The sequence below is a fragment of the Engystomops pustulosus genome, chromosome 6 (genome assembly GCF_040894005.1).
Source record: "Engystomops pustulosus chromosome 6, aEngPut4.maternal, whole genome shotgun sequence".
Lineage (NCBI taxonomy): Eukaryota > Metazoa > Chordata > Amphibia > Anura > Leptodactylidae > Engystomops > Engystomops pustulosus.
Genome location: NC_092416.1, coordinates 13,484,717 through 13,506,265, shown reverse-complemented (window position 1 = coordinate 13,506,265; position 21,549 = coordinate 13,484,717). Strand labels below are relative to the sequence as shown.

The 21,549-nt window shown below is 41.8% G+C and overlaps 1 protein-coding gene across 1 annotated transcript; it reads right to left on the bottom strand.

Moving 5' to 3' along the window:
- Positions 1–253: 253 nt before the first annotated feature.
- On the bottom strand, positions 254–21,334 carry LOC140134589 (B-cell receptor CD22-like). The gene is made up of 8 exons (XM_072155020.1): positions 21,094–21,334; positions 18,030–18,287; positions 10,148–10,384; positions 8,332–8,422; positions 7,456–7,525; positions 6,654–6,733; positions 2,901–2,955; positions 254–2,366 (listed from the first exon to the last, which is right to left on the bottom strand). The coding sequence occupies exons 2-8, from the start codon at positions 18,250–18,252 to the stop codon at positions 2,241–2,243; spliced, it is 882 nt and encodes a 293-aa protein (XP_072011121.1). The 5' UTR covers positions 18,253–18,287; positions 21,094–21,334; the 3' UTR covers positions 254–2,240.
- Between the last annotated feature and the right edge of the window lie 215 nt (positions 21,335–21,549).

The following is a 21,549-nucleotide window of genomic DNA, read 5'->3' as shown; positions in this document are numbered from 1 at the left end:
TCGTCGGGTTTCCCAAATATTTGCCCCTGGTTTTTGGCGCACGTGATTGGATTGTGGCGCATCGGGGTCAGCATGCATGCGATGGAAATCGGGGGGCGTGGCCGTCATAAAACCTGACGGATTCGGGAAAAACCCCGGAATTAAAAAAAAAAAATAATGTGTCGCTTGACACGCGCTTACCTGCACCAGGAATAGGATAGTGAACTCCGGTGAACTACGGCGGACTTCAGCGCAGCAGCCACACCTGGTGGACATCGGGTGCGCTACCTTGGTGAATCGCCGGAAGACCCGAATCCTCGACTGAGAACGCGCCGCTGGATCGCTACAGGACTGAGTAAGTAAATCTGCCCCATTGCCTCCTTTTTCTACCTTGTAAGGCAGCCCGCTTAACACCAAGCATAACTTACAAGGAGCCTAAGGACATGATGGGGATTCAGCCAAACCAGAAGGAACAAATTCCCAACTGTAGACAAGACTGTATCCCCTGGTTGAGTCTCCTCAGTACAGCGTAGGAAACCAGTTTGGCTGATTGAGAGGCTATTGAATAGGGAGGAGAAGTAAGAGCTTTGTTGAAACGAGTTGAAACAGTGCTGTCTACAGTTGGAAATCTGTTCCTTCTGAAATAGATACTGGTACTGGTATAATGGAGAACGTATTTGCATATTAAGCAGGGACAGTGATTTACTCAGACTATGAAAAAGGGAAGGATAGAGGAAATGAAAGGAGCCAGCACTGTGAGATCTTCACATGATAGGCAGAGTAGCCTCATAAGTTGCTGATTTTTAAAGAAAGGAAAAATTACAAAAATATAAAATTCCATGTTTTTAAACCAGATTATTTTAGGCACAATATTTTGTTCTAATACATTTCGTCATTTGGGTTTTATTATTGTGTGAGCATTCTTAAAGAAGTTCTCTTCACTTTCAGGTCCTCCTGGGAGGGAGCTGTGTGTGGAAATCACAGGCTGTAAAGAAAAAGGAGACAATAAATATACGGACATAAAACACTTTTTTGCGTATCTATATTTATTTACTGTAAAAAACTAAATAATGATTAGCTATATAAACCAAAAAATCTAAGAAAAAAAGATATTTATTTAAAAAAATGGAAACGTTTAACCCCTTTGTGTCGCAGTGTTTTTTCGTTAATTTTTTGCTCCCCACCTTCAAAAATCTATAACTTTTTAATTTTTCCATGTACAGACCTGTGTGAGTAACTATTTTCTGTGAAATAAATGTTACCTCTCGGTGACGTTATTGATTATTCTATGGCGTGTAATGGGAAGTTTGAAAAATTTCCAAATGTGCTAAAATTGACGGAAAAAGGCATTTGCGTCACTTTCCTGTGGGATCAGTTTATATGACTGCGTTCCATATGATATGTCTACTTTTTTATTTTCTTGGGCGCGATCACTGTGGTACCCAATTTATATAGGTTTTATTGTGTTTAATACATTTTCAATAGAGATGGGCAAATTCGATTCTAACGAAGTGGAATTTGTTCCGAATTTCAAGAAAACTTTGGTTTAGCACGAATCCAAAGTTAATGGTGTTTGGTGGGAACATTTTTTTTTTCACTTTATTAGCAAAATGGCCACGAGCACAACATGTTACATGGGGCAGAGAACTCTGGGAAGGAGAAAGGAAGACCCTCGATCACACGTGCAGAAATGTAAGCCAATCAGCGACCGGCAGGCTTACGTTATGTCACAGCCCTAAAAAAACAGACGGCCATTTGCAATCCTGTCATTTCACACTGCATGTGCTGTCTGTAGTGTCCAGCTGCTTGTACTCAGTAGCTGATTCCTTTTTTGTTGCTAAAGTTGATTTCAAGAAATCCGTGTCAAATCCACATAGTTGCTGGAGTGATTTTTTTTCTCAAAGTCCAGGGTGTCAGCTTTTGGGGTTCTGAATTCCCCAAATTTCAATTATTTTTTGTTGCTAAAGTTGATATCAAGAAATCCATTCTTCTTCTTCCTGGTGCATGTAAGTGCATCGCCTTGAAACACAATTTGAAAGTTAAATCCCGTGCTCAGTCCGAATCAGTGGAATTGTCCAACGGCTCGTTCCCCGATTTCTGTTGCATGAAAACCAGCGCAGCAGCGCCACAATCCGATCGCGTGCGACAAAATCCACAGTGAAATACCGGTCACATCCGGAAAACTTCGGATAATCCGAAAAAAGGTTCGACCGCGGGCCCTTAGTAAATAGGATAAATGGGATAATTATTCTTAACATCCCTTAACGTTTTAAAATTGCATATTCCACATCATCTGCATTGTTCGTTCTAGAAGACAAAAGTCCAATCTGGTTTTGCTGTCTTTGGGCGATGACACAATATTCAACTTCATTTGTTGGCTCCATAAGCTGCAAAATAATAATTACAATAATTACAAAATAAAAAATAAAAATAAAATGAAAAAATCTACCAGCAAATCCAATTAATATAAGGCTTTAAGATTTAGTTCATTTTCTTTTGGCCTTGTTTTCCAAAAAAAATAACATCTAAAAATATTCTAATTAGGGAGGGGCAGGAAAGACTGCTGGGAGAACACATAAGTGAGAGACGACTGGGCCATGAGGGGCTCTGGTGACGCCCTTCCCCCAGAGCCCTTCTGGCTCAGTAACAAATTTTTAAAGTTATTTTTTTTAAGGAAAGCGAGTCCCCAAAAACTGCAGGAGTGGCTTCAGTCTGAAAAGTTCACAGTGGTAGTTGTACCCCCTCTGTGAGAATCTGCTCTTCTTTTAGCTACCTATGCCCTCAGGTGCAAAACTTTTTACCTTTTTTAAAAAAAATATGAGCATAAGAAACTAAAAGAAGCCCGGATCCTTCCTGCATGTAAGTGCGCTCGGTTCCTTGATCCTGTTACATTTTCTTTAAGGTTTTTTTTTTACACTTACTTCACTGTTGCTGTAAATCACATAGTTTCCTTCGATGTTCACATCCACTGAAGACCTACAAAAAATATGAAAAATCTCTGTTTGAAAGATTTTATACAAATTTCATTTAACTTCATGAGGTCTGACATTATTAAATTGTTCCTGTTATATACTAAGGCCAACACCCCTGTAATTAAAATGGTGGTGGCCCGGGCTGGTGTTGTTTAAAAAATACAAAGTTTTCTTATCCAGCTGAAGTACCATCTACCTGAAGTGTCATGGATTATGGATCCCACATTGGCCAATAAGTGGCCTCACAGGACCACTGGATAAAAACTTTGGGGGGACATTTATCAAACGTTGGCTCACAATGCTGAAAGGGAGCCATGTAATATAAATGAAACTATATGAACTACTGAAGTGATTCAGAATGCTGACAATGGCAGTTTTTATATCTGTATAGCATAGGCTATTGTTACCTGTTACTAGCTAGAAATAACATTCCTGGTGACAGGTGCACTTTAAGCACAGACCGAACCATCATATATACATATATACATATACTTGAGTATATACCTCAACCAGAAAATAAGCTGAGGCTCCTACTTTTACCACAAAAAACTGGGGAAACCTATTGACTCGAGTATAAGCCTAGGGTGGGAAATGCATTGGTCACTGCCTCCCCAGTATATAGCTATTCAGCCCCTTCTCCCCAGTATCTATCTACCCAGAATTCCCCAGTATATAACCAGGCCTCTGCCCCTGTATACAGCCAGCCCCCTGCCCCTGTATACAGCCATCCCCCTGCCCATGTATACAGCCAGCCCCTTGCCCCTGTATACAGCTATCCCCTGCCACTGTATACAGCCAGCCTTTGATTGCGCCATGTATACAGCCAGCCTCCTGCCCCTGTATACAGCCATCCCCCTGCCCCTGTATACAGCCAGCCCCTTGCCCCTGTATACAGCTATCCCCTGCCCCTGTATACAGCCAGCCTTTGATTGCGCCATGTATACAGCCAGCCTCCTGCCCCTGTATACAGCCATCCCCCTGCCCCTGTATAAAGCCAGCCCCTTGCCCCTGTATACAGCTATCCCCTGCCCCTGTATACAGCCAGCCTTTGATTGCGCCATGTATACAGCAGGAAGCAAATGTACTGGTCAGCTCAGCTATACTACACCTGATTAACGGCGGGTGAACACTCAAGAAATGCACAGTCAAAATGTAGAAATTGCAGCCCAGGGTCTAAGTACACAGAAGTGAAGCGATCAATGCGTTTCGGCTGACAAGCCTTAGTCATGATTTACCCGATGTATAATGCACAAATAAAGAAAATTTTTAGACCGTTTGGAAGTCAGAGCTGGAATTTCGACATTTTTAATGTATACAGCAGGCCCTTGTTTGCCTCATGTATGAAGATAACCCTCATTTGCCCAATTCATTAAAGAAAAGTCTATATTCACCTTTCCGGCGCCCCCTGCAGGTCTTTTTTGCGATCCATCCGGCAGCGGCAGGTCCATGCGGCATGCAACGGCTGACGTCAGAGCCTCTGACATCATACAGACCTGCTGCTGTCAGAGAAGACCTGAGGGGGTACCGGAAGGGTGACTAAAGCCTTTTTTTTTTTACTTGAGTATAAGCCGAATTTGGGTTTTTCAACACATTTGGCTCATACTCCAGTATATATGGTCCCCCTGATCTATGTATATATATAAAGAGAAAATAAAGAACTTCATATTATTCAATGCAAAAAATTGTATCATTACACATCCAATCAACATGTACTTTATTATTATCCACTAATATCACATGACCTCCTATTCCCTAACCCCCCCCCCCTTCCACCATGTCTGCCAAACTTGGCCAAACAGAGAGAGAAGAGAGAAAAAAGAAGAGAACCCCCCCTCCCCCAACACACACACAAAACTTCCACAATGAATACTTGTAACCCCTGAAATCTTGCGTCACCAACTCCCAAATCTCCCATCATTTGTTATGATTGTACCGAGGACTATATGACATTTCTTCGCAAAAGCATAATCCTCTGTATCGAATCTATTGATTCCTGAAATGTGAGGCACCTAGAACTGAGATCATGATTAAGACACAATGGGGGTCATTTACAAAGGGTCCGATTCGCGCATTTTCCGTATTTTTCCGATTGGCGTCGTTTTTCCTTGTATTGCCCCGGGATTTTGGTGCACGTGATCGGATTTCGGCGCAATTGCACCGGGTTGCATGCGATGGAAATCAGGGGGCGTAGCCGTCGGAAAACCCGACGGATTCGGAAAAACTGCAGTATTTTTTTTAAAAAAGTGTCGCTTGACACGCACACTCACCTGCACCAAGTAATAGAAGGTGAACTCTGGTGAACTCCAGCGAACATCGGCGCAGCAGCGACGCCTAGTGGATGTTAGCGCACGGACCTTAGTGAATACCGGCCGGACCCGAATCAGCATCGGACAACCCGCCGCTGGATCGCGACTGGACAATGTGCCCCATTGTGTCAAAAGACGTTGATCCTTTACATCAGCCGTACTTGTCTGCATGGATTTTATTAAATAAAGTAAGAATTTTGATACTTGACCGTCTCCGAGTGTGGTACAGAGTAACGGATCCTATAATTTTATCACCTAGAACTACACATCGTGGTAGAAAATCCTATAAAGAACCAACTTTTTTGTGCGATCCCGCGGCCGAAGGTCAAAAATATTCACTATTCCAACCTGCTCTGTTTTAGTTAAAGAAATTAACAAGGATTCCTCACTGAACTAGAAAATTTTATTTCAGTAACCATTGAGGTCTAGGAAATCAGGACCCTATCCCTTAAAATCGGCGACATGCAGAATTCTCCCTAAGACTTATCTTAAATAACAAACTAGGGGTATAATAGAGCGGGTGCACTTTAAAGCAAGTTAAATTGTACCATTCTATGGTTCCAAGACAGATGAAAAAAAAATTACCCTTAAAACAACTACTCCAATTTTCCCTTTAAATATACCCAGCTGATTAATGCCATTTATTAATTGATGAAAAAACACTCACTCCTGTGAAGGTTTGCACAATAAATCCATACAATCGAGACGCTATCTTAGTAAATGACTTTGTGCAACACGAATACTTAATTCATGTGTTTGCTTCTACAACAAATCTTGTTTTATCACCTGTTTTTCCTATAAAAGCGTGAAATAATTGATCAAATCTAAAATCAAAACCTGGATCCCTAAACCCAAATTGAGATCTAATCTCTTCAATGCTTAATAATTGTGAACCAGAAATACTGGGGCACATTTACTTACCCGGTCCATTCGCGTTCCTTCTCGGACGAGCGTTCGGGTCTTCCGGCGATTCATGAAGGTCCTGCGCCCGATGTCCACCAGGTGTCGCTGCTGCGCCGAGTTCCGCCGAGCTGCGTCGGAGTTCACTCATCTCTTCCTGGGGCATGTAAGTATGGCGCGTGCGACCAATTTTTTTTTAAAGATGCAGCGGTTTTTCCAAATCCGTCGGGTTTTCGTTTGGCCACGCCCCCCGATTTCCATCGTGTGCATGCCAGCGCCGATGCGCCACAATCAGATCGCGTGCGCTAAAATCCTGGGGCAATTCATGGAAAATCTATGCAAATCGGAAATATTCGGGTAACACGTCGGGAAAACGCGAATCGGGCCCTTAGTAAATGACCCCCAATGTGTGAAAAACACTTAACACCTTTCAATATCCAGTTCTCTTCATCAGGAATACTTTGAAATTGGCCAAAATGAAAATTACCCTGCTTACCCTGATCTCATGCTTGGTGGATGCATATGGTTCTCACTCTGGATATTTCCATAGGGATTCTCTTTCGTAGCTACGGTGCTCTAACACAAAACATTGAAAAAACAGAAGGCTTGGTTTTGAGAAATGTTCTTGATAAAGCCGATACTGTATGTCTGTCTGTTCATGCATAACATTAAGTCTGGTAAAGAGAACTAGTATTCTTGAAATCTCTCCAGCGAAAATACCATACCATATTTCCACAGTCCATTCCCGACAAAATCCAACACGTTTCAAACGGAACACTCATTCGTAGTCATGACTAAAAACAAGTGTTCTGTTTGAAAAGCTTTGGTTTTTGTGGGGAATGCACTGTGCAAATATGGTATTAAATTTCCAAAAACTTGAAGTGTTGGCAGAAGTCAATTTGGATTTATACTGTTACGAGTTTACCCAAGCAGTAGGGAGGTTTCGAGCCAAACTCAACACACCGTGAGGCAGGAGGTGATCTGGATTTAACAGTTTCTTCAAAAAGGTACCGCCTGATTTCTTCACTCATCTTATTAATCGGTGCTAGTAAGTAGCCGACCCATTGGAGAGAACCAACAATTTAACAATCAGCAGTAACACCAAAATGCCGGTGCAGCCTTACTAGTGGAAACATTAGCCTTAGGTTTCTTCCTGTGAGGTATATGCCAGGCTAAATAGCTGAGGTGTGAGGTCAGGTTTCAGCCCACTTTAAAGGTGGACACATATGCAGAAACACAGTCATACATTGGACTATAACGGAAAGAACACATCCTATTGGCCTTGCAGAAACACTCACGTTATAAGGACTCCTGGGGGATAATGTTCCATGTATTGGAGAGTTTGGGACAGTGGACTTCTTGTTACGGCTATAAAAAATTAAAGTTAAAAATTGTACATGTCCAGCAGTAAAAAATAAAATGCCTTTTTGTCTAGTTTACTAAACATGATTTTTGTCCTTTGTCCTAATTACAAAAGGGCCTGGACAATACACAATAAAATGGGAATTCCTTCAAAGGAATTTTTCTGACTGATTTCACCTTTTTATTATATAACATGACAACAGAGAAATGTAGACAGAGCAGATTTTTTCCCTTAAAGGGAGCCTGTCACCGCTGTTTCAAAAAATTCATCTAAGACAGGTTCCCATAGAGCCCTTTAGTCCTAAGGGAACCCCTTTTTTAATTAACCAGCGATGATTAGAAAAGCTGAAAATCAAGTTTTATTCTCTACCTGGTAACTAGGGAGAACCCAGCGAGTTGAGGTTGGCGGATCACCTCGGCTGTGGTGACAGTTTCCCTTTGGTAATATGCACATATCGTTATATTGTTATATATGTTATACAGGCGGTCCCCTACTTAAGAACACCTGACTTACATACGACCCCTAGTTACAAACGGACCTCTGAATATTGGTAATTTCTTGTACGTTAGCCGTAGGCTACAATAATCAGCTATAACAGTTATCACAGGTGTCTGTAATGAAGCTTTAGTGTTAATCCTGGTTCTTATGACAACCCAACATTTTTAAAATCCAATTGTCACAGAGACCAAAAAAGTTCTGGCTGGGATTACAATGATAATATATACAGTTCCAACTTACATACAAACTCAACTTAAGAACAAACCTACAGACCCTATCTTGTATGTAACCCGGGGACTGCCTGTATTCTTACCATAGGAAAATACAGATGAGCAGAATGCAGAAAAGAACAAAGCAAACTCCAGCAAGTATCCCCAAAATCAAAGGCAAATCTACTGTATCTCCTGTAAGAAAACAAAATATTTTATTAGTTTATAGAGAAAGATTTGATTATAACAGCGGCGTTCCTAAATTCATGTCTTCCTAAATTCATCAAAACCTCAAATGCTGTCAATAATTAGAAGATCTCAAGTGATGGGATATAATTTGCTCCACTACACAAGTTTTTAGGTGGGAAGTCTTCTCATGTGTCCCATCATGGGACACGGAGGCCTGTGAGTCACATTATGCAAGTCTGAATTGTGATTGTACAGTATAACATAACAACGTAAAAGATTTTTTTTTTAAATACTTGTATCTTGAAATTACATTAACCCAAACTCGTGTGCTATATCGTAGTGTAGTAAAGTTTTGCATTTGTGCCGTCACTCGCTCAAGATTGATGGAAACCAGAGATGAGCGGATCATTCAAGATCATAAGATTCAATTTGGCTCCGAATAGAATCTGTCAAAGGCTATCGAGCTCAATTTTTCTGGAAATTTGTACATAACCTTTCTACGCCTCTAAAACACATTGGGGCTTATTTACTAAGGGTTCGCGGATCACACTTTCGTCAGATTTTCGAAGTTTCCGGGATTTGCGCCGCTGTGACAGGTATTTAACTCGGGATTGTGTTGAACATGATCGGAATGTGGCGCAGCTGCGCTATTTTCATGCAACAAAAATCGGGGGATGGGCCGTCGGACGATCTGACTGATTCGGACTGAGCGCGGGATTTAACATTCAAATTGTGTCGCAAGACAATGCACTTACACGGACCTGGAAGAAGAAGGTGAACTCCGGGGATCTGAGTGGGGAAGTGACACATGCAGGATATCGGGGGCACGATCTTAGTGACTCCCTGCACAGCGCATTATACACGGACAATACACTTACATGCACCAGGAAGAAGAAGGTGAACTCCTGGGACCTGAGCGGGGAAGAGGTACATGCAGGATATCGGGTACACGATCTTAGTGAATCGTGCCAGAGTGCATGATCATCGGACACTCCGTACTTCGTGAACTCCTCCGGACTGGTAAGTGAATGTGCCCCATTATGAAAAGATACTATCTCGTTGTATTCATTCTTAAAAATTTTGTCTACAATTCCATTTTCACTACAATGATGATAACACAAGTGGAAGTGGGTCAGGTGGACACTAACACAAGCCATTAAAAGTTCATTCAATTCAATGGTCTTTTGAACCAATCAGTTAGACTTCCATTATAATCATATAGACAAGATTCGACTAAAGTTAACCAGGAAAAATTTGGATTAGATTTACTACCTAAAAAAAATGGTTAAATCTAGTGAAACAGTGTTTTGTTGAAATCATCTGAATCTGCACATAAATTAACACTCTCATCCCAAATGTTTTTGGAAGCAAGAATTGACATGTTTGATCTTCATTAGAATAGAAAAGTCCTACCAGCTGCAGTCATCTGTATTGACTCTTTAACAAATAAAATGCCGTATATACTCGAGTATAAGCCGACCCAATTTGGGGAGATTTGTGCAGCGCTGAGTAATCTGTGTGTGCTATATAAATAAAGGAATTATTGCTATTCCAATATAAGACGGCCCAGGATTTATACTGTATTCTAGACATTAAATTTTATCTTTCCAAAACTTTGTGCATAAACTTGCCCTTTTGAACCAAGTGCTGTAGCGTCAAGTATTTTGGGCATCAGATCTACTTGAAAAAAGCTAAATACATGATGTCCTACCATCCTTATAGGACACTTACGTTGTATGTGGATCTCATCTGAGGAGGAATTCCCAGCCGCGTTGTGAGCGATACATGAATAGCGGCCGTAGCGCTCCCCATTGTTGTCTATGGTCAGAGTCTTCCCTGTCTCATTGTGTAATATAGATCCATCCTTCATCCAGGTGTAGTGAGTGACATCAGGACGGCTGCTCCGGAAATCACACACCAACTCATGGTCATTCTTTATGTAAGAGATGTAAACTCCAGTTGGTGCATCTATAAAAATATGAAAAATAAATTTAAATTCCTCAATCACACAATAAAAAAAATGCAATTAATATATGGAGGGGGATTTATCAAGTTTCAACTAGTGGGCACAATGTCAGGTCTTATCTCTGTAAGTGCGAGTTGGACTCGAGCTTTGCTGTTTTTCTGATGATTGTCGTTCCCTGATGATGACTTTCCCTGTGTAAAGGAACATGGACCGGAACAGATCTTTCAGGTTCTTGAACTCGAATGGGTCAACTCAGCACTTGATGTTCCCCAACCACTTTGCGCACTTTGGATATATCAAGAAGCTCTTGATATATACAGCGTCTAATCATGGAGTTGGACAAGTCTACGCAAGGCCCTGCCTTTTGGACTATAACTGGAACTGGCGCACTATTTCTCTTTTTATCTGACATTATTATTATTATTATTATTATTATTATTATTTATGGAGCAGCATTAAATCCATGGTGCTATACAATCAGTAAGTTGCTCACATACATGAAGAGACAAACAAATGAAAGTAAAGAGTAGAAAACTATAGTAATCAGGAGGCAAGTGGAAGGAGGACCTGCCCCTGAGAGCTCACAATGGGGCAGATTTACTTACCCGGTCCATTCGCGATCCAGCGGCGCGTTCTCTGTGCTGGATTTGGGATTTATTTAGGTAGTTCCTCCGCCGTCCACCAGGCGGCGCTGCTGCGCTGGAAAGCATCGTAACGCACTGGAATACACCGAGCCGGGCTGAGTGAAGGTAAGTGCAAGCTGCGCAACAGACTTTTTTTTTTAAATGCGCCGGTTTTTCCGAATCCGTCGGGTTTTCATTCGGCCACGCCCCCCGATTTCCATCATGCCAGCGCCGATGCGCCACAATCCAATCGCGTGCGCCAAAATCCCGGGGCAATTCAGAGGAAATCGGCGCATATCGGAAATAGTTGGGTAACACGTCGGGAAAACGCGAATCGGGCCCTTAGTAAATGACCCCCAATGTGTATGAGAAAGTAGATGGAGACATTTGGGGAGGGAGCAGAGCAGTTCTTGTGCATTGTAGTTGATCCTGATCAGGTGGGATTTTTTAGGTTACTTTTGAGGATTTGGAAAGTGGGGGACAGTCTGCCAAATTTTGATAGAGAGTTCCAGAGTATGGGGAACGTACACTAGAAGTCCTGGAGATGGTTGTGAGAAGAGTGGATGGTAATAGAGTGAAGCTGAAGGGCCTGTAAGGAATGGAGATTACGTGTGGGATGGTATTGGCTGATGAATTCAGAGATGTATGGAGGGGACAGGTTGTGGGTGGCTATGTATATCATGGTTAGGATTTTATATTGAATTTGTTGTACAATAGGTAACCAGTGGAGAGACTGACAGAGAGGAGATGCAGAGGAGAAGCGAGGAGACAGACCAGAGAAGAATGTTGCAGTAGTCCAAGCAGGAGATGATAAGGGCTGGGACAAGTAATTTTGTAGAATGACTTGATATCATATGCACGCCAGCTAACAATTGATATAGATCAGTGCAATATTTTCAACTTGGCACAAATTATATTAAAAACCTTGGTTTATAGAAGGCCCTTCTGATATTTTTTGGTTTTGCCCAGACCACACTTCCTCTTGCTTCCTTCACACTTGTGTGAGGTATACTTTCAGGTATACTTTCCTTTTAATTTTATAGACAGGTGTACAAAAATGAAACTTGAGCTCTAAGACTGCCGGTGACAGACAATCACTGGAAGAGACTGCTGGTGACAGATAGACAGTAACTGGAAGAGACTGCCGGTGACAGACAATCACTGGAAGAGACTGCTGGTGACAGATAGACAGTAACTGGAAGAGACTGCCGGTGACAGATAGACAGTCACTGGAAGAGACTGCTGGTGACAGATAGACAGTAACTGGGAGAGACTGCCTACGACAGTCTATAGATACCTATAAAATATTTTTTGTTAACCCATTTTATTTTGTTATAGCTAAGAGCAGTTATTTACTATCCCAGGCAATGCCGGGAACTACAGCTAGTCTATTATAAAATGTTAAAAGTGAGTGGAACCATCAATGTAAATTATTAAAGCAGATTGGGCAATAGTCATAGAAAGTCTATAACTAAAGCCATGTCATTAAGTGAAAATGTGTGATCCTGATGACAGGTTCCCTTTAATGGAATACAGCATCATCATAACATTAACATTAAAAGGGTTGGCCAGACTGTTTTATTGATTGTGTAATGGCTGGACACAAACAAAGACAGTGAGCCCCAGCCATTTATCTGCCACCTGCCTACTTATTGGGCCCCCTAAATGGAGGCCAATAACTAGGTGATGTTCCCTCCCTATGCCAAATAGGGACAAATGCACAATAAACCATTGTGGACAAACCAGGTCAGAAACAGCGGGAGCAAACTAAGACAGAATCATAATTTTGCAACAAGCGGAGAACTTGAATAACGGAGGCACTACCGCAACCCCTTATAAGCCTGCAGTAGATGTATGTCTTCAGAGATGGTGTAGAGGTGAAGGAATGTCCATAGGGGTGGTGCTCAGCATGCAAAGTACAGACATCGGGAATGGTGTGTAAAAAAGAGATTTGCGGCACTCACCCGTTGGAGATATTCTTTATTGTAGTTTCACATAAAATCAGTCCGACATGGTACAGCCAAGGTGGGGCAGAGATAGGAGCAGGGGATCAAATAAGGCGACAGCCGTTTCGCGCCGTCTGGTGCTTTCTCTAGCCTGTGGAGTGTGGCGTCCTCACCTGACTCTTAATGCAGCCGGCGAGACGTCACACCCCCTCGTTACCCGGCAACCAAGACGCTACTGTGCATCGCGGCAGGAAGTAAGCCGAGTCATGCACAAGAGCGATACGCGGACAAGTCAGCACATACAGTATAAAAAACATATAACAAGACAAACTGAACAGTGAACTTAGTTCTACTTCTCGTGAATAAGATACCATTATATGTAAGTATACAGAAGAACTTGATAAAGTAATTATTTACAGCTACCGTGGCACAAGCAGAGATTTAAGCGGGTAGACATATAAGCAGGAGCGGACAGGTAAGATCTTAGAGGAATGGAGGGAGGAAACATAGGATTATAGGAACACCCCCATATCATTTTTGTCGTTCAATCCCAGGGGGCCCATAGCATTAGTCCTTGAAATCCATCTGGCCTCTTTCCTCAAAAGTTCCCTGTGACGGTCCCCGCCGTTGGGTGGTACCGGGACATGTTCGATGCCACCAAAACGGAGGATATAAGTGTTACCTCCGTGTATCTTGTTAACATGCTCTATGAGTCTGGGGGCTCCTCTGCCACTTCTCACTGACTGACAATGCTCACTAAATCTGACATTAAGGGGGCGAATAGTTTTGCCAATATAGAAGTGGCCACAGGGACAGAAGATTACGTACACCAAATATTTCGATTTACAAGAAATGAACTGATGTAGAGACACTTTCACTAGACATAGCTCCTAGACATAGCTCACGTTTTTTTATATTTTGGGGACAGAATTTACACTGGCCACAGCAGAAGTTCCCAAACGGGATCATTCTGTCGAGCCAATTTTTCTGTATTGGGGGTAAGCGACTACGTACTAGATGGTCTTTTATACTTTTAGTTTTCCTGAAAGAAATCAGGGGGGTTGAAGTGGTTAAGTCTTTAAGTATCGGGTCCTCTGAAAGCATATACCAATTTTTATGGATTGTGTTTTTAATTTTTTGAGCCATAGGACTGTAATTAAACGTAAAAGTAAAACGCTTGTGTTCTCTGTGCCTCTGTTTAGTGTGCTTGGGGTGCAGGAGGTCTTCGCGTTTAAGGGCTACTGCTTTTTGATAAGCTTCCTCTACGACCTGAGAGGGATAGCCTCTTTTAAATAGCCTTATTTTAAGATCGTCTGCTTGGGATAAGAAAGAAGTTTCGTCACTGTTAACCCGTTTGAGACGTACGAACTGTCCATACGGGACGGCTGCTTTAACGTGCTGAGGGTGATAGCTATTATGGTGCAAAAGGCTATTAGTGGCCGTACTTTTTCTAAACACAGTGGTAGTCAACGCAGAATCCTGTACCCTAACCAGGACATCGAGAAATTCACATTCTACATTAGATGTTTTAAATGTAAAAAACATATTCATGTTATTAGCATTGATATAAGTAATAAATTCGTGGAATTGTGTCTCTGTCCCTGATCATATGACGAAAATATTGTCCACATATCTCAAAAATGAATGTATGTGCTTGGCAAAATGGTTCCCCTTTGAAAAAATATATTTATCTTCAAGGACGGCCAGAAAAATGTTGGCATATGTGCAGGCCATGGGCGTGCCCATGGCCGTCCTGTCTCTCTGCTTGTACCAGGTATCTTCAAATTGGAAGGTGTTGTTGGTAAGAATGAAATGTATCGCATCACAGATGAAACTTACAAAATTAGGATCTCTATCAGAATTGGCCAGGGCCTTGCGTACAGCTTCTATCCCTAATTGATGGGGGATACGCGTATATAGGCTTTCTACGTCTATGGTTGCTAATATGAACCCGTCCTGCCAGGGAGCGTTTTTCAGGTTTCGCAAGAAATCGTTAGTGTCTTTTAGGTATGTGGGGATTTCTTGCAAGATAGGTTGCAGGATCCAATCCACATACCTAGAAAGAGACTCGGTGATGGAGCCAACCCCTGCCACTATGGGGCGTCCTGGGGGGGATTGCAAAGTTTTATGGATTTTAGGTAAGAAATACCAGGCTGGTTTTTGGGGGAAGGGGGGTAGTAGTTTTTCGGCCATAGATCTGCTTAAAATATCTTTTTCCACGCCTGCTCTAAGAAAGGAGCAGAGCTTATTTTTAATTTTTGTGGTGGGGTCTGAAATTAATTTTGTATAGACATCTGAGTTATCCAATTGCCTATATGCCTCTTTTCTATAGTAGTCTCTAGTCATCACCACCGCATTGCCCCCTTTATCTGCCCTTTTGACTACTAGGGTATCGTTACTTCTGAGCCACATCAGGGCTGCTTTTTCCTCTTTAGTAATGTTGTCAGGGTCTCGCTCATAAACCAGGGCTTTAAGGCTCTGTAGGACTTTCTTTTGAAATTGATCAAGGGCTCCACCTGGGGCTACAGGGGGATTGAACGTAGACCTATTCCCCCCTCTAAAACTCGTCCCTATTTCGGGCTCGGCCTGAAGGATCTGCGGGTCATCGAGATCCATTAGGGCTAATAGGCATTCTCGATCTTGTGGTTCTAGGGGGTCGTGCAACAGAATCATAATTTTAAAAGGCAAGTAAGAAAATACAGGTCGAGATCAAATACCAGAAAGATAGCAAAAATATTAACAGAGTAGTTTGAACTGGATTGACAGAAGATTACCAGCAAGGGGTATAGCCTGTACTGGATACTATATAGAAAAGCTAGTCCTTACCGCGGGTGGAAGGAGAAATCAGAGAGACAAAGAGTTTACAGGTTCAAGACAACTAGAGCAGAGAAAAGGGTCTGGCAGATACCAGACTGGTCAGCCACTAGAGCCCAGTTCAGACTGCCAGATAAGACAAAACTCAACGTTTCCTAAACGCAATAGCACAGGTAGAGGAGGACACTGGCGCAGACGTGACAGATGACCTAACTTTGGAATAAGGTATCAGTAGTTGATCAATCATTGACCGACACCTATCTTTCACTCAAATTTACTGTTCAAAGTCCTGTTAACCAGAACAGGGACACAGAGACACAGCCCATTGGATCTGTGTCCTTGTGGTGGATGGAAATCACAACATTCACTATAATGGAAGCCCAGCTGTAGTTGCCATTTCTACCTGCAATCGGGACATGAAGCCTAGAGGAACTACAAACAGCAGTGGTAACGCCCAACTATTGATGACCACTCCGGAGGAAAGGCAATGGGGCTGATTTATCAAGTGTCTGAAAGTCAGAATATTTCCAGTTGCCCATGGCAACCCATCACAGCCCAGCTTTCATTTTACCAGTGCTTATGAATATTTTAAAGCTGAGCTGTGATTGGTTGCCATGGGCAACTGGAAATATTCTGACTTTCAGACACCTGATAAATCTGCCCCAATGAATTGAAAAAAAATAGTGTATTGACTCACACACTTTTATGTGCGATGGACGCCTCCAGGACACAAGGAGCAGAAATAAAAACAGAAATAAAGAAATAATACTGCACCAGCCTTCAGCGTTGTTTCCATGATTCGGATCTAAGGCTCTTTGGTTCCACAAAAAAATAAATGTAAAAATAAAAGGCCGATGATTTTATTATTATATATATATAGTTTTTTTTTCTCCAACCAATGAAGCAGAGCCATGGTCCAGGATTTATGGAAATACGAGGGCGGTTCAAAAAGTACCCGTGTTAGAAATGAAGACACCATCTTTCCTCAAATTTCTTTTTTTTTATTATTCAACATAGTCCCCTTTTCGAAAGATACACTTCTGCCATCGTCCCTGCCATATTTTTAACCGCTCCAAAAAATAGGATTTGTCGAACTCTCCAAGGGAACAAGAAAAAGTCACAGGGAGCCACATCGGGTGAATACGGGGGGTGCGGCAGCAATGCATTATGCAATTCATGCAGTTTGGCGGCGACAACTCCGGATGAATGTGCTGGTGCGTTATCGTGGTGAAACAGCACCTCCTTTTTCGCCAAATGCGGCCGTGTCTCCTTCAATTTTTTGTCGAAGTGGTCCAATAACTCACTGTAGTATTGTCCAAAGATCACTCTTCCTTTTTCTAAAAAATCCATGAGGATGACACTTCGATTCCCAAAAAATTGTCACCATGACCTTTCTGGCCAATGGGACCATCTTCGCCCTCTTTGGAGCAGATTCACCGGGAGAAATCCATTGTTTTGATTGTTGCTTAGATTCTGCTGTGTAATGATGAATCCAAGTTTCATCAAGGGTAACAACTCGACACAAAAACTCCTTCAGATCACGCTTAAATTGCTCCAAACACTGCTTCGAAGTTAAAAGCCACATCCGCTTGTTGTCCACCGTGAGCAATCGCGGCACCCATCGGGTTGACAATTTTTTAATCGCCAACCTATCATGTCAAATATTAATTTCCGTTCCAGTCGACACACCTACGGCCTCTTATACTTTGCACACTTTCGTTCGTCGATCAACAAGTATCATGTCGTGGACTTTTTGAATGATTTCCTCTGTAGCCACATCTGCCGGGCGTCCTGGTGGTTCCTCATCAAAAACAGATGTTCGCCCACGTTTAAATCCGTTGAATCAATATCTAACTGTGGTCATAGATGACAAAGTGTCCCTATAAACAGCATCCAACCTTGCTTTTATCTCTTCGCATTTTTTCCCATCGAAAAACAAAAAGAGAATTACTGAATGATCCTCTTTTTCCATCTTAGCAAAAATCATGAAGCTTGTTGTACTCAAACGGCTGCCAAATCCAAACTAACCAATTAATCAGTCTGCAATTTCTTTTGCCATCGTTTGATACATGGCAGCACACGATGAAACACCAACTTCCCTCAGGAATGCCCTCTGTTGTCAAACACAGGGACTTATTGAATTGCCCTCTTAATAGGATAACCAGCATTTCTAACATGATTAACAATGTTATGTCCACAAATTTATAGAAAGTAAAATAAAAACTAAAAATATGTTGACAATCCTGTTTTTACAATGTACATACATGGCACAGGGATCTGTATCAGGGCAGATTCTCCTCTCCCCACAGTATTTCGGGCAGCACAGGAATAGGGCTCCATGTCCCTGGTCACATTCCTCACTGTCATCTCCCGTCCTCTGTCTGGTAATCTGGTTTCCCCTTTGTACCATTCATACTCAGATACATCAGGCCTGGAGACGCTGTTACATTGTAACGTCACATCACTTCCTTCCATCACTTCATCCATCCCGATGACAATGACAGTAACATTTTTTGGGCCATCTGTTGATAGAATAATATAAATATTGTCCATATAATTAAAATAATAATAATAATTTGCAGTAAGTAATTTTCAAGAACTAATTCAATGCTTTTTTCTGTTGTACTTAATATTTTACATTGTATTACCGTAATTACATATTTTTTATTCACTCATTTTTTTTCCCCCGAGTAGTGATGAGGGGGCCCATTCAGATTTGGGTTTGCTGAGTTCGGGCAAATTTTCAACTTTCAACATCTCAACACAAAATTTTCAGCAAGGACCAGAATATTGCGGTTCAGATAGGCTCAGCCCTACTCCTCAGCACATTTACTATGTGACAATACAGTGGATTTGGAGCTGTATCTCAAAATAACTTGAGGTCAAGCCACCAATGAGCAAATTGCTATAAATAACACTGGCTGTGTTAATCCTTGTGTTCTAATTTATATTTAGGAGGAAATCTACAACTAAAATTAACTAAGATTAAACTACACATATTCCTACTACCTATAGTCCTCTCCACCTCAATTCTGGCGCAGGTCTTCTTTAAATTTGACACGCCAGGAACGCCAGAAAATGAGAGTTATAAAGAGCAGTCCAGAGCATCTAAAGAGGGAGGTGGCGTCTCGCGAGAGGCATGAAAAATGAATAGCTCGGAGCCGCGGACATCGAATCCCAGCGCCCTGCTTTTTTATGACTTTGTTTTCCCGACGATCCTGCTAGGATCGAGATGAGTATGTGTATCCCTTCCCCATAACAACAGATCAGTACTATTAACATTTAAAGGGAATCAACCACCAAAAATCTACCTATAAAGGTAGATTGGGTGGTAAGTGGATCAATAGGACATGAGGATAGCCACGCCCCAGTAGCCGCATAACAAAATTTACATATAGGGATAATAAAAGTTATCAAAAAAGTGGGGAGACGTGAGAATTAGCCCTTAAAAGGGCTATCCTCACGTCCTATTGATCCACCTACCACCCGATCTACCTTTATAGGTAGATTTGTGGTGCTAGGTTCCCTTTAATGGTTTGGGTTTGATGGGTTTGGCAAACATTAAGAAAAAGCTGGGTTTGGTACACTAACCATGAACACAAACCCCATTGAAGTCAATGGGCACCTGAATTTTTAGGGTAGTAAGTGCTAAAGAGATGCAAAATGGAGGCAATAACAGGGCAGTTGGGAAAGTACTTAAAATAAATTGTTATGGTCATTGAGGTTAAAGGTGCACTGAGTGGTCAGATGCAGTTATTTTAAGTGTTAAAAGAATGATAGGATTTATAATTTAGAGATGTACAGACTCAGCAAACATAGGGGACACTATTTTGAAAAGAATGGATGCAGGGAATATGGACTTTGCAATTTAGGAATATACACATTATGCAAATACAGGCATTTTTTGGGAAAAAAAAGGACACAGTGAACATCTGTAATTTAGGGATATACTGTATTTCTCTAATTCATGATGATGATCCAACTCACTATCACATCTCTTCAAACTGCCCTGAAAAGAGCAATAATTTCTATCTGTCCCTCACAACCTTCTCTCCCTAAATGACCTCAAAATTGCAATTATGACATTATAAAAGCTTTATTCTTCCCTTCAGAGACCCTCTCGCTCAGCCTCTCCTTAGGTATATCCTGGCTGTAATGGCACTGAGACAAGTGAGTCTGTATCTATATATGTCTCACCTGACCAATTACAGCCAATCACTGGACATGCTTGTGGTTGTTAGGGGCTAAAAGCTGACCTATTGGCTGCTAAGCTGCCCATCAACCAACTTAACCATGTTACCCTGTACCTGGACCAAAACCTTTGACTGGTCCATGACCACCAATCCACCAAGTTTGGCACAGACTCGAACTTTGCGGTTCACAGAAGAGGGAGTGCATTAGTTATTTGCACACGACCCCCTAACCCATCATCACGGAAAGTACTTAAACTGCCTGTGACCCATGCCTTCTAGGGTAGTGCATACATTGAAGATTTCAAAGTTTTAAAGGAAATCTAGCATATCATTTAAACTCTAACCTTTATTGAAAAGCTGGGTGTTGTGTTTTAAAAAAACCCTCGAATGTTTATGTAGCCGGAAGTGCCCTGGGGGCTCCGACTGCCCCCACGCTCCCCTAGAGCACTTGTAACCCAAGGTCATTGCTTTGTAGAGGTTAAATGATTTGATAGATTTCCTTTAAACGCAAACCTACAACGAGAAGTAGAACTGATGGCAGCCTGTGCCATATCTGTAACTTAAAAATCCTGAAATCTATCTGAACAACTTTATTTTATATATACTGGCTCATTGTAATGAATATGCAGAAACCATTCAGAGGAAGACATCGAGGCTCTCATGGCAACCGATCGCCGCCCCCGATGACGTTCGGGGGGGGCGGCGATCGGAGGTAACATGGCGGTGCCCAAGCTTCCAGTGCCACCGGTGACTTTGCCGGCGGCAAAGAAGAGGTTAACACCCGCGATCAGTGCAAGCACCGACTGCGGGTGTTAGCGATGGCCCGTGAGGCCTCTTCATACACCCTTCATAGCTCTGTGGGGGATGTATCTGTCACACAGCGTGTTAATAGTAATACCCTGTATGTTATCTATTTGTAAGGTTTTCAAAATGTAAGGCAGAGATTACTAATAAGGATAGACTGGCGGAAATGAGTTTCTTGTCCCTATAATCTCAATGAAATTATTATAACGATTTGAAATGAAATGAAATGAAAGAGCTGTTGATTTTATTGAATTTGTATGGTGACCACCCTGTATACTGATCGTTGTGTGAGAGTTGTAATGTAAGTCACCCAGTCACCTGGAATACGTACAGTTAATGGTTAGGGTTCCCGATGCGCTCCATTTTTTTCCATGGTTATATGCAGCCGTGCACTGAATAGGACTCTTATCATCAGTATATGAAGGAATATATGTAAGTTCTGATTCTTCTCTCCTGGATCCATCTTCCAGTTTCACGGACTTCTTTATCACATGACCGGGTTTGTTCCATTGTAGATCAGGAGGACTGGAGCGGCACGTGTGATATACTGAACATCGTATAGTGGTGGCTTCTCCTTCATTCATAATATTATCTCCAAGAAGCAGAACGTTCACCATTTCTGTAAAATTTCATTTGACAAATTAGACATTACTATACTTAGTTATGATACTATACTAATACTATACTTAGTTTTAACTATGTTATTATTATTATTATTAATATTATAGGATATGTCCATCAACAAAAAATATACGTAACTTTGTGAATCCACAAAGACTGTTCAGTA